At 37.6% G+C, this 13,341-nt stretch overlaps 1 protein-coding gene across 1 annotated transcript; it reads right to left on the reverse strand.

Moving 5' to 3' along the window:
• Positions 1–8,007: 8,007 nt before the first annotated feature.
• Positions 8,008–10,413, reverse strand: LOC134649794 (uncharacterized). Its single transcript, XM_063504622.1, has one exon. The coding sequence runs from the start codon at positions 10,411–10,413 to the stop codon at positions 9,166–9,168; it is 1,248 nt and encodes a 415-aa protein (XP_063360692.1). The 3' UTR covers positions 8,008–9,165.
• Positions 10,414–13,341: the final 2,928 nt, after the last annotated feature.

The raw sequence follows: 13,341 nt of genomic DNA on the forward strand, positions 1-13,341 counted from the left end.
GCGGATCCCAGGCTCCCATGAGCCGTGGCAAAATGCCGGGATAACGCGAGGAAGATGATGAGCAACCGTGTGTTCAGTCGAAAAGATAATAAGGTCCCACTTTATTTCTAGCAAGTTTCATTATCAAAACGTGTGAACCCATTTTTATAATATTGAATAATATCCAATGACCGTTGAAATAACAACCTCTCTCCAATAGTTATATTATTTTAAACGTTTTAATATTTACAAAACTTACAATTAACACAATAAAGGTAAATATACTTGGTGAATTTAGATTGAATTGGTGTTACTCATAAACAATGGATACAGTTTATATTGGCGCGGCGCTCTCATTCTTTCTTCCGTGCAGTTTACTGTATAAAGAATTGCTACATTAAAATAAACACTTGCACAAATAAATACTTGCGTATGTACGTAAAGAAGGAGATTAAATTCTTATCTCCTTTACCTTCTTATATTTCTTTTACCCGCCAGCACCAAGAATAGGAAAAATTCTTTTATAATATTTAAAAAGTACTTTCAAAATGGATTTTCTTTAAAACCCGTGCGAGTTAAATTACCTTTTAATATAAAAAATGCAGTGAATAAAATCCGAATATAGTATTTCATCGCAGAAAATGCAAAGTCCTGAAGTAAAATATGGCGGTGCATAAGCTGCTCAACAACCTTATTCTTAAGCTTAGTATCTTCTCGCCTATCAGTCTAAAACTAGCATAAATTGACCTCTATGTACCTACTTACTTCCTAGTCTCACCAATGATGCTCAGACTTGGTCATCGAAGGAAGCTTAGAAGTTTGAATTCGGGGTTTACCAGTGGGCCATGGAGTGCATACATATTTGGTGTTATATTGATGAATCGAGTGCGTTCATATGACTCTGAACACGGCCAAATGGTTAGGTAGATCGTATTTGGAAGTTATAATATACAATAACAGAGTAGGTGCCTACCTCTCTCTACTCGAAAACACGAATTGAACAGCCGTAAGACGGCTGTAGAGGTGAGACTGTTTCTTGATCAATTGCCCAAAGGACGAGACCGAGAATATTAAAGGAGGTTCCTCCTAGGTGTAGAAAATATCGATTAGAAATAATAATATTCACATCTATGACATGTGTCTTTGAAAATTCACATCATTCTGGTTTTCAGCAGCGCAGCTGAGGATAAACGTGTGAATATCGAGGAACGGATCTGTTCGTCAAATATGGCGGGATATTAGCGTGTTGCGCCGTGTCGCGCCGATGTCGTGTCGAGGAAAGGCTTACGGGAAAGGATTTTCTCATAAACAGGCGACGGAGAAAATAGGCACGGGTGGGTGCGGAAATAGGTCTTAGGCTTATTTGGAAGCCTAAGTGAAGTTTCAAGATGCTGTTATCTATATTTTATAAATACTGCTGTTAGTTTTACTTGACTGTTAAAATAATAATAAAACATATACTATGTAGTAAGATAAGATTTAATTCTCAGTCAGATCAAATGGCAGTCGGTTTCGTAAAAACTAGTGCCTACGCAAATTCTCGGGATTAGTTACCAAGCGGACCCCAGGCTCCTATTATCCGCGGCAAAAAGCCTTAATAACGCGAACGATGTTGATGATGAGATAAGATTTACTTCGGCATGTTTTACATCCTAAATTCTTACCGATCTGTATGAAATATGAGTTTTTGCGTGCATAAAATTTGGTTTTGTGAATTTGTTAGCGTCGGATATTAGTCAAAATGTTCACAATCAGAATCACACTAAACAACACATCACACGCACAAAACAACACGAAATAAAAAACATTCATAATTAAAAATGTTCACACTTAAACTTTTGCACAATACACATTGGTGAATAAACAGAATAGTCTGTATTTGCTAGGTATGGTATTACTGGGTCAACCAAATCTTGTCAGTAAATAGGAACAAAAAAACTATACTCATCCTTTTCTTTTGGGTGCTAGTACTAGTAGTATTAGTGTAAGACAAAGATAGTATGATTCTCTCTGTCTATGTTTGAAATCAAACAGACCTTTGACACACTATGTCTTGTATTTTTTCAATAATTAAACTGAATTAAACCTAAAATTATAACTTGCATTTCTTACGAAAAAACCTTAAAAATTAAAAAAAAACTATCAGCTACATGCCAACATTGATGACGTTTTTCAGTGACTTTTCGTTTCTTATAAGAAAAGTGCTCCGTATAAAATTTAATAATTACAAGTACATTTTAAAGGTAGACTGCAACATAGAGCATAAAGAACTATACTATACGGTTTCGTTTATACCGACAAAGTGAAGTGAAGATGAAATGTGTTATAAACTGTGTGCTTGCGATGTGTTTCTTGCTGGGCCTGTTCGTTGGGTTCGTATACCTGATGATCTTGGTGGACCCAGGTAATATGCCGAGCCATACAGTAGGTATCACGTCTGAAACCTCTCGAGATATGGCTGGCCTGCTAAGTTCAACCAACAACATTATCCGGTACTCGTTCGTTTGTCATAAAGTACCTAAAATATTATACTACTAGAGTCATCTTCCTCGCGTTGTCCCGGCATTTTGCCACGACTTATGGGAGCCTGGGGTCTGCTTGGCAACTAATCCCAGGAATTGGCGTGGGCACTAGTTTTTACGAAAGCGACTGCCATCCGACCTTCCAACCCAGAGGGTAAACTAGGCCCTTATTGGGATTACCTAGTCCCTCACGATGTTTTCCTTCACCGAAAAGCGACTGGTAAATATCAAATGATATTTCGTACGTAAGTTCCGAAAAACTCATTGGTACGAGCCGGGGTTCGAACCCGCGACCTCCGGATTGCAAGTCGCACGCTCTTACCGTTAGGCCACCAGCGCTTGTATCTTATACTACTAGGGTACCTAACCTATTTGGGTATGTGAGTATACACATATGTGTTAATATGGAGACTTTCGCATTTTAATTTAATATAACAGAGTTTACAAGAGAGTAAAGGTTTACATCTCACCCTTAAAACTTATTGTAAAGAACTTGAGGTCTCTCATCAGTTAAAAGTATTGCTATTTGAACTTACATTCCAGACCTGTACACGGTTATAGGTACAATAAAATAATTATATTATATTCTATTGCAATAATGTTAATTATGTTTCAAACCAGGCCTGCTAGAGTTACGTGAGAAGGCAGCCGCCATGATGAGCGAAGACCGCGGGGAGCCGGCCTTGCCGGAGCCCACTAGCACTTTACTGGTAACTAATATAATAACTATGGAAATGTAGAAAGAAATAAACAAAATTAAAGAACATCGCTATGTCGTTCTTGGCGAGTAACTGAAGTAATTTTGCCTAATACACTCTTTGAAGCGCTACAGATGTAGAGGGACGGGAGGGATGCGCTGCGCAGCGTCTAATAATTCTTAGATCTAACCAGATTAATAGAGGTTTTAAAGGTTTAGCAGTTATATGAACCTCCAAATCACAGAATACGCAGATGGACCATTGGAATCGGACCGAATGCGCTGTTCACGCATGCGTATAGCCCGTACCAACAAGTGTCTACTAAACTCATAGGTCCGCGCTCGCGTTTAAGCTTTATTACTTTTATTAACCTAGCCGCTAACTCGGGCGAGTTGAAAACCGAAGGTCACGTGTCTAAACTATTGCCTAGTCTAGCTACTCATGTCTAAACCTAGAATGCTTACAAACCCCGTTTCGCTTCATTGCAGCCGTCGGAGGATTACATGGACGGCGAAACGGTGTTGAGAAGAATGCTACCTAACAGGCCCATATATTACAAGTAAAGAATGCCATCTAATGTAGCGAGGACGTTATGGGTGTAGTGTTGCTATACTCATAGACATTCGGTGTCGTCAAATGTTAGTTTGTAACTAAGTTTTTCATAATATAGTAACATTCTCATACTTAAGCCGTGAATTGTTTAAATCAAGTATACCTACACTACTCATCAATGAAAGACAGACACGTGAATGGTTTTTGGGCCTATTACAGACTGTAGTACGGGCAGTTTCAAATAAAGAGACAACTTATGGCCGTGTAGACACAGAAAAAACAAATCGAATTTCAGCTATTTTGAGGTTTATTACAATAACAACAAATTATCGTGAGTGATTTTACCTACACCTCAACTGCAGCAAATCTAAAATTGCCTCTAAGATCTCGGGTCAGAACAGTCATAACGTGCAACGAGGTTACGTCGTATCGTAAGATAGAAATCTTTATTGAGGGCTAGGATTACCGCAATATCTAGGAACCGCTGTTGGTGCTTCTCGATGGGGAAATATAATTGTGTGGACAGCGGAAACATATAGGTTTATATAAATACTAGAACAAAGCTACGTGCTGTCTAGTGAAGATTGTAAAAAATATCAATCTCTTCCTGTAACAGAACTCTTTAAGCATAACAGGAACGCAGACCCCTCTTAGCCAACACAGTGCATCCATCTTATATTAAAAAGGTCTGATTAGACTCGAAAAGGTGTTGGACGGTGACGTTTTCGATATCGCTATTATATTTTGTAACTTCGTTTGAATTCTTCGAGTTTAGATTCTTTCCATCAAACCATTTTTACGGCTTAATTTTTTTTTTCCTTCTGTTAGGGTATATGGCTAAAATTAACTCCTTCCATTCGCTTCCCTCTTGCACAAAGAGTTCGTAGCCTAACATTTACAGCAGGCAGTACGCCTACATGCCACCACGAAATAAAAAAGACAAACGATTTTAACGCCCGCGTAATGGTGTCCCTCGTCCCGCAATATACGGGAGGCAATAAAGATGACACGTTAAAGAGTTTATAGTAGAGGGAGACAAAGGCATTATGGAGGGAGACAGAAGGAAGTGGGATGAACATCTGTTTTCTTTTCACATCGTTTTTGCGTCTGTTTCGGTCTTCTGGAACAAGTTTGCCGTTTTGTGAACATGAGTTAACACGTGTTTGAGTGTTTTGCTTTATTTGTTTCATCAACAATGGGTGGATATTAGGATACTTTTTAGAGGATTCCTACAATACAAAATTGAACAACAATAAATATATGATATTATATAATATAATATTATTTTCAGCGATCAAATTCTACATGTCATATTCTGAAAGTTTATTCTGGTAGCAGCCGAGTGCTTGCCGAGTATGACAGAACAAGCGCTATATCATGTTATAAGTAGGTCAACCACTAGCCACTTATAGAAGTTGCGTGTGATGAATGATGATTTTGTAGCAGAAGGTAGCTTAATTCTAAGACTAAAACTAGTTTCTATATTTTTACTTACTTAATGCAAATTAGCGTCATGCAGCCAGGCCTTCAACCAATCCGTAGCTGGCTATAATGACTTCTTACCGTTCGCCTCAGTCAAATGGTAAACTGTTTGCGTCTGCGGAATCTAAAACGATTTAACCTTTAGCTCGTACCATGAGTTATTTATACTCGTAGTTAAACTCCTACTTTATTCACGAGCCGCCCAATCTCTGCATCAATATTTTCGGGTCCGGAATAAAATAGTAACCGTTCTGTTTATATTTGTCCGTCGCCACTCGTTTCAAATAATATAAGCGCCGCTTGAGTTTTACTGGCCATCAAATTTTATAGGGCAGTTCTACGCAGGTACACAAACATCGAAGCAAAAAGGAACCTTAGTTTAACATAATAAGAGCGTTATAATGCAAAAACTACGGGACACTTGCCTACGGCAAAAGGAAGAGGTTTAACGGTAAACAGGTAGATAAAATAACTTAGATTTTAGGAGAGGGTCTCCTCTTTTAGAATGTTTGACAATTCGGGTGCCCGTTACGGTTCATGTTAGATGACGGTACTGCCCAAGTACAAACGCATAGAAGCAGTGCCAAGGATTTGAAAAAATACTAATTCATTATTTACCATCCTTATGGTATACTATAACATGTAGGTATTACAAATACAAATACAAATACAAATACAAATAATTTATTGAGAAAAGTATAGTACAGTGGTTGCTCTTAAAGACTAAGAATTTATAAAGACAAGTGATTTACAAATGCCTGAACTAGGATTCCCTGTGTTTCAGGCAGCGAAGGACAATATTAACTATTTATTAATTATTCACTTAATTATAAACTATAAGTAGTACACAATATAAGTCTTATTACCTAAACAAAAAAGTAGGTTCTTAAGTATTAAATATCAGAATACAGTAGGCAGTAGGTAATCATTTTACGACTATTAGTAAGTTCTCTGTATCATCGTACGTCATTTTTTGAAAGGCGCGTCGTAGAGTATTCTTGCAACAAGCATAGCTAAGTGGGTATAAGTCTAGTGTTGCATTTAACCTGTTGTACAAAAATGGGCCCAAAAAGACAAAGAATCTAGATGAAAATACGTATTTTCTTTGTACGGTTTGCATGCATATAATATCTTTGCGCCTTTTATTTCTATAATCAGTGTTGAAAGGAGTTCTGGCGTGCTGCTTTAGTACTGTGCTTAATATATATAATTGACGAACAGTTAGTACTTCACATGATTTATAAAGGAGGTCAGTAGGGTATAGGAATGGGCGGGAAGTGGCTACCTTTAATAAGGCTCTTTGAGCTCTTTCTAGGGTTAGTAGTGTGGTTTTAGCTGTGCCACCCCAAGACGAGATGCAGTAAGTTAGTATCGATTGACATAGCGCAAAGTATACTTGTTTGATTAAATTTGAATCAGCGATTGAACGAAGTTTTTTAAATATAAACATTAACTTTCGAACTCTATTGCACAATGCTTCAATGTGATATTTAAAAGAGAGGGTTTCGTCTATCATGACTCCCAAATACTTGATTTTGTCAGTAATAGCTAGAGATTGACATGAGCAGAGATTATTCGAGTTTTCCTTACAGTTATGTGCGTAAAGTTTGAGGTTATGTGCGACCGGATCTGTTTTCCGCATGGAAAATCTTATAAAATTCGTTTTGTCGGAGTTCAGTGTTAGTAGATGCAGTTTTAGCCAGTTAGTTACAGCATCAAATCCGCGTTGAGCGTACTCGTAGGCCTCGTTTGTTGACTTTGCGGAAAAAAGTAGGGCAGTGTCATCTGCGTAGGAAATGATTTTGCCACTATCTATTTTTAGGTTGCATAGGTCATTAATATAAATCAAAAATAGGGTCGAGGCCAAAACGCTGCCTTGGGGCAAGCCAAAAGGAGTGTTTTCTAAATCGGAACTTATGATGTTATCTATTTTTACGCATTGAGTACGTCCGTCTAGGTAGCTCGCGATTAATCTATGCTGTGTTCCTCTAATACCTAGTGTTTCGAGCTTGTGCAGTAAAATGGGAGTAGAAACAGTGTCAAATGCTTTTGCGAGGTCCAGGAAGATGCCAATTGTCTTGTTACCCTTGTCTAATTCCTGAACTAGATAGTCAGTCAATTCGTGTACAGCATCTGCGGTTGATAATTTTGGCCTAAAACCAAACTGTGTCTTTGCCAAAAAGGCATTCTTCTCGAGATATTGTACAAGTCTGTTATTAATAATTTTTTCTAGGATTTTGGATGTCGCTGGTAACAGAGAAATCGGTCTATAATTTGTTACTTGAGCTTTGCTACCAGATTTGTGGATAGGGACTACAACGGATTTTTTCAAACATTTCGGAAAAATTCCTTCAGAGATGCATTTTTGAAATATGTGTGTTAGCGGTGGAACTAGGATGTGTCTGAAGGTCTTTATTATTTTGTTCGAGATGCCATCCCAACCAACCGCGGAATCCTCTTTTAAGTTCATGATAATTCTGTCAACCTCAGTTTCATCCGTATTCAATAACACAAAAGATTTGGAAGATTTGTTTGGTTCGGATAGCAATCTTGAAGGGAGTGGCGATGAAAATCCCTGGACTTTTTCAGCCAGGTTTTTGCCTATGTTAACGAAAAACTCATTTGTGTTATTTGCAGCCAACAATTCGGACGGACCTGCTTGCAGCAAACTTGCGGATGATTCACGTTGTTTTGCTGTGTGTGTTACGTTTTTAAGATGTTTCCAAACTAATTTACTGTTTTTTCCAGCAATTTCCAGTTGTTTTTTGTCGTAGTTTGTTTTTATGTTTTTCAGTAAGTTGGTACAAAAGTTACGATATCTTTTATACGTCAGTTGCAATATAAGATTGTCTGGATTTGCTTTAGCTTTCAAGTGTAGTTTATCCCTGTGTCTCATAGATCGAAGAAGTCCCGTGGTTATCCATGGTTTTTTGTTAAAATTCTTGCTATTTAAACGTGTCTTATTAGTGTTACGTAAAATTGCTTGCTGGACATTTTTGGTCAAGTACAGCATACTATTTTCTGCATCAGCAGAATTATAAACGGGGCCAAAGTCAATATTGCGTAAATCATCTCCAAGTTTGTTTATATTTAATTTATTGACAAATTGCGTGCGCGTGCATGTACTACGTGATTTACGATAGAAGGTTAGTAGGGCAGCTCTGTGGTCGGTCACTGTAGAGTTAGTAACAAGTGCTAACGCCGAAGAATTAGATTTTACCATAATATGATCTAAGCATGACCCGCTTTGATGTGTAGGAAGCGTGTGCGCTGGGAGTAAGCCATGGAAAGAACACAGGTTAAGATAGCTTTGGGCTGTCAGCGAGGATTCGCTGTTTTCAGATAGAATGTTAATATTAATATCTCCTATCAATACTATATTTTTGAAGGATGTTAGTTTACTTAGATTTTCATCCAGGGACTTGATAAAATTATTGGTATCTCTAAAGGAGGGGGGTCTATATAAGGCTAATACTGCAGTATCTGATCCGATTTTAATTAAGAGCCGATTGCAATCTAGTATATGGGGTTCCACAACTGTGATATTTAAATTATTTTTTACATAAACTACTACCCCGTCATTTTGGTTATAATTATACTTAGTGCTATACGAAATGTAACCGGGCATATTTGGTAGATTGGTATGAGTACTAAGCCAGCATTCAGTCAAGACAATGATGTCACAAGTAATATCTAGTCTTTGTTGAAATACATTAAAATTATCGAAGTTTTTGCAGATACTCCGTATGTTTTGTGTTAAAATTGATAATGGACTTCGACAGCGACGAACATGTTGTTTGCAGGTTTCGACATCGCAGGCTTTAGACTCTGATACAGAGAAACTATCTAGGTCAGAAAATATGATATTGTTCATAGGTAGTTAAACTAATGAAATAAGAAGTGCTATATAAGTATGTAGAAAGTTAGCGCTCCTAGGCGCCTTCATAATCTATAGAGTTTAAATACCTTTTTTCGGCCATTTTTCTAGCTGGGCAGTCGGCTTCGCCTGTTTGGTGGTTGCATGGTTTCTTGTAGTGCGAGCATGTTGCACATTTTGGTGCTTCGTCCTTTTTTGTGCATTCCTTGAATGAGTGACCCGCTTCGCCGCAGTGGCCGCAGATGTTGGTCTCCATTTTGCAGGTCTTCGCTGCATGATTGTAAAGCTGACATTTGAAACAGCGCGTCACCAAGGTGAAATCCCTAACAGGGCAGGATGACCAATTCACAAAAACTCTGTCGTTCGTAATTAAGGCCTTGCGTATCGCTCCAGAAACTTCAATTATATAATTACAGGTCTCGGCGTCCTTTTTTCCGGATTTGTGACTGAGCTTAGTGGAAGACATAAATTTTTCGAGCGACCAATCTTGTAATTTATCGGCTAAGTTTTGATTGAAAATGCACTTGAGGACTTCAGTTTCCTGCATGTCCGCGGGAACTCCAATGACTACAATTCTGGGCTTGCGTTTTTGTGGCTCGTCAACGGTGAGTCCAGAGGTCGTAAGCTGCGCCGATTGCTTCAGTTTTATGACGTCTTCTTTTGAGTCAGTGCTTATCACTACACCGCCGTTTTTGATCTTGCGCAACCCTCTCACGTGCAGCTTCATTTCTTCGGGCCGGATAATCTTTTGAACGAGAGATTTTGTCTCCTCACTCGATTTTAACTTGTCGACCGGATAGATTGCGACTGAGCTAATGTTAGATGGTTGAACGTACCTCGTTCCATTTTTCTTAAGGGCGTCGGCAAACGATACAGGTCCCGAAACTTGTCGGCTGGATTCCTCAATTGATTCCTTTAGTTCTTGGATGCGTTTTACGAGGTCCATCTTTTCCTGATGCGCTTGGCGAGACTGATATGCTTGGACTGCGTGGCTTTTTAGAGATTGGTATTCAATAGCCATTTGTGAGGCTAAGTGGTTCACGCTGCGACACAGGTTGTTGATTCTGAGCTTCTGGTCAGTGTTGAGTTTACCTTCTGCAGATGTAGAGCATACGTCGTGGAGGTTCAGTTCGATCTTTTTCAGCCAGGTCTGGATGTCACTCGTGGGAATTACCTTCGGGGGCTCTTCTTCCTGCTGCATGTTTGCTGGTGCGGGCCCGGGCGGGCCGGGCTGCGGCGTGGGCGTTGAGGGCGGGCTGCGGCGTGTTAGTCCACTCCGGTTAAATGGACTATTCTCCGACATTTTTCGCTTACACCTGTTTACTCCACTTATACATTATACTGTAGCCGTAGGTCGGGGTAGATGACTAATGACCCAGATAATGCACGATTGAAATGCAGACAATCACGAAATTATGCACGTGAATAATTAATTATTTTAATAAACACGTCCGATCTCATTGACGGCTCATTGACGAAAAAAAAAAAAAAAAAAAAAAAAAAAGTATTATAAATATAAAGTATTATAAATGCGAAAGTGACCTTTCTGTCTGTTATCTCTTCATTCTTAAACTAATGTATTGAATAAAATTTTACATGGATATAGATTCAAGTTCGGAGAAGCATATAGGGCAGTTTTAGTTATACATAATACACCTGATGCCTTAAAGGAATAAAAGATAAAATATAGTATTTTATGCAACCGTTGTTAAAGAGAGGTCATAAAAGGCGATTGGCGTGTGTAACAATTTGAGGCGAAGCCGAAAATTGTTAATAAAGACGGTATGAGTATTTTTTGACTCAGTTAAACAACGTTGCATACAATACTTTTTCTACGACCAAGCACTTACTTTGAAATAAAATTGTAAATTTAACAAATATTTTTCATGTCATCTAGTGGACTTCTACCTACGGGCGGGAAAAGGATGAATGGAATTTAAATAAAAACAAGTCTATGGTTCACTTATTTGTCAGAGATGACATTTAAAATAAAGTTGGCAACATTGTATTTCATTCAATATTTTTTAAGTGGTCATTACACGAAGTGTCGAAAAAGTGCCAAAAAGATACTAAAGACTTGTCTTGACAACTATAAGGAAGGAATTTAAAGGTGTGTGCACGACCCTTTAAATGATAAATAAAAGTACGGGAGTAGAAAAAATATAAAAGATAGTTTGTTCAAGTTCATGTAACAATGCGCTTATGAATCATTTACTGATATACTTAACGAAACAGATACAGACAAAGCGTTCAGTGAATTTCATGACCTTGTAATTTTGTTTTATAACTTATGTTTTCCCTTGATTAAAAAAACAAATCAAAATAAACCTATTATGAATAGATGGCTCACAAAAGGAATTAAGATTTGTTGTGCTAATAAAAGAAAATTACATAGAGATGCAGCTAGGTATCCCGAAAATAAAGAACTTATGAATCAATACAAGACATACACAAGATTACTTAAACGATGTCTACACAAATCTAGGCAGATTGCTAACTGCCGTTTCATTAAGAACTCTAAAAATGTATCTAGAGCTTCTTGGCAATTAATAAAAAACAATTGCGCTGTTAATACCAATAATAATGAAATAATTGAAGCTAATAAAATGGACCCTAAAACTTTGGCAGATAAATTTAACAACTTTTTTATAGAATTGACTAACACAAAAAAAGGGTATAATGTAAATTCATATCATAATATCCAACAAAATATAAACAGCCTTTACCTATTTTCAGTAAACTCAGCAGACATTCAAAAAGCAATAAAACAACTGAATAATACTAATTCCACAGGTTATGATGGCATATGTACTAAGGTTCTGAAATTAAATGACAAAGCCTTAGCTATCCCTCTGGCTCATATTATGAACTTGTCATTCTTACAAGGCGTATTTCCGGAACGCTTAAAATATTCTGTGGTAAAGCCAATTCATAAGAAAGGTCCCAAGACAGAACTAAACAACTATAGGCCAATTACCCTTATTCCTGTCATATCGAAAGTGTTTGAGAGAATAATGTATGATAAGATTATAAAGTTTATAACAAAAAATAAAATTTTAGCTGATAATCAATTCGGATTTAGAAAGAATAGCTCGACATCTCTAGCGTGTTATCATCTATGTTACTACATAGAGAGAAGTAATTGAAAGCCTTGATAAACAAACACCAATTGTTGCCGTGTTCTTAGATATGAGCAAGGCTTTCGATTTTGTAGACCACGAAATTCTGCTTCATAAATTGAACAGATATGGTATAAGAGGTCCAGCGTGGGACTGGATCGCTAGCTACCTTAGAAGCCGTCACCAGTGTGTTGAAATCACCAGCATCGATGGTAATGACAAAATAGCTTATAAATCCAACTACAAACCTAACACGACCGGCGTGCCGCAGGGCAGCATCCTGGGGCCCTTGCTATTTTTACTTTATATTAATGATCTCCCAAACGTAGTAAGCCATGATTCTATCCTCTTTGCGGATGACACAACGCTGCTCATTAAAAATGACGACGATACGGCATTTGATGATAAAATCAACCAAGCTCTAGTAAATGTAATAGACTGGCTAGAAAACAATAATTTAAAAATTAACATAAGTAAAACAAAAATGATACAATTCCAGACATACCGAAGTAAACATATTGATTTAGAAATTAAGTACAACGGTTCAATAATTGAAGAAGTAGATTCTGCATCTTTCCTTGGAATAAACATTGACCACTTCTGTAATTGGAAGAGCCACATTGATAGCCTAGGCACTAAATTGGATCGATTTGTTTATGTACTCTATCGTATTCGCAATGTGGTTTCGGAAGAAGCCGCTCTTTCGGCATATCACGGGTACGTGTCATCCCTATTGAGATATGGTTTGATAATATGGGGGAACTCAGTCGATGCTGATATCATATTTAAAGTACAAAAAAAATGTGTAAGGTCTCTATCAGGGGCTTGGTATTTAGACCACTGCAGACCTTTATTTAGGCAGAATAAAATATTGACACTACCCGCAATGTACATCTTTGAAATATGTACTTTTGTCAAAAAGCACTCCACGTGTTTTAAAACAATCACCATGAGGTCTCAAAGAGGTACACATCGATTTAATCTGTACATGCCCAGGACAAACCTTTCACTGAGCAGGAAAAACGTATATTGCATGGCAATACAATCTATCTATACATATAATAAAGCTGAAGAGGGTCGAAAGTCTGTACATGGAAGATATTCGAAAAAAA

Source organism: Cydia amplana, chromosome 7 (genome assembly GCF_948474715.1).
Source record: "Cydia amplana chromosome 7, ilCydAmpl1.1, whole genome shotgun sequence".
Classification (NCBI taxonomy): domain Eukaryota; kingdom Metazoa; phylum Arthropoda; class Insecta; order Lepidoptera; family Tortricidae; genus Cydia; species Cydia amplana.

What these genes read in the sequence shown, in the direction of transcription:
- LOC134649794 (XM_063504622.1), bottom strand. Translation starts at nt 10,413, where the DNA reads ATGTCGGAGAATAGTCCATTTAACCGGAGTGGACTAACACGCCGCAGC.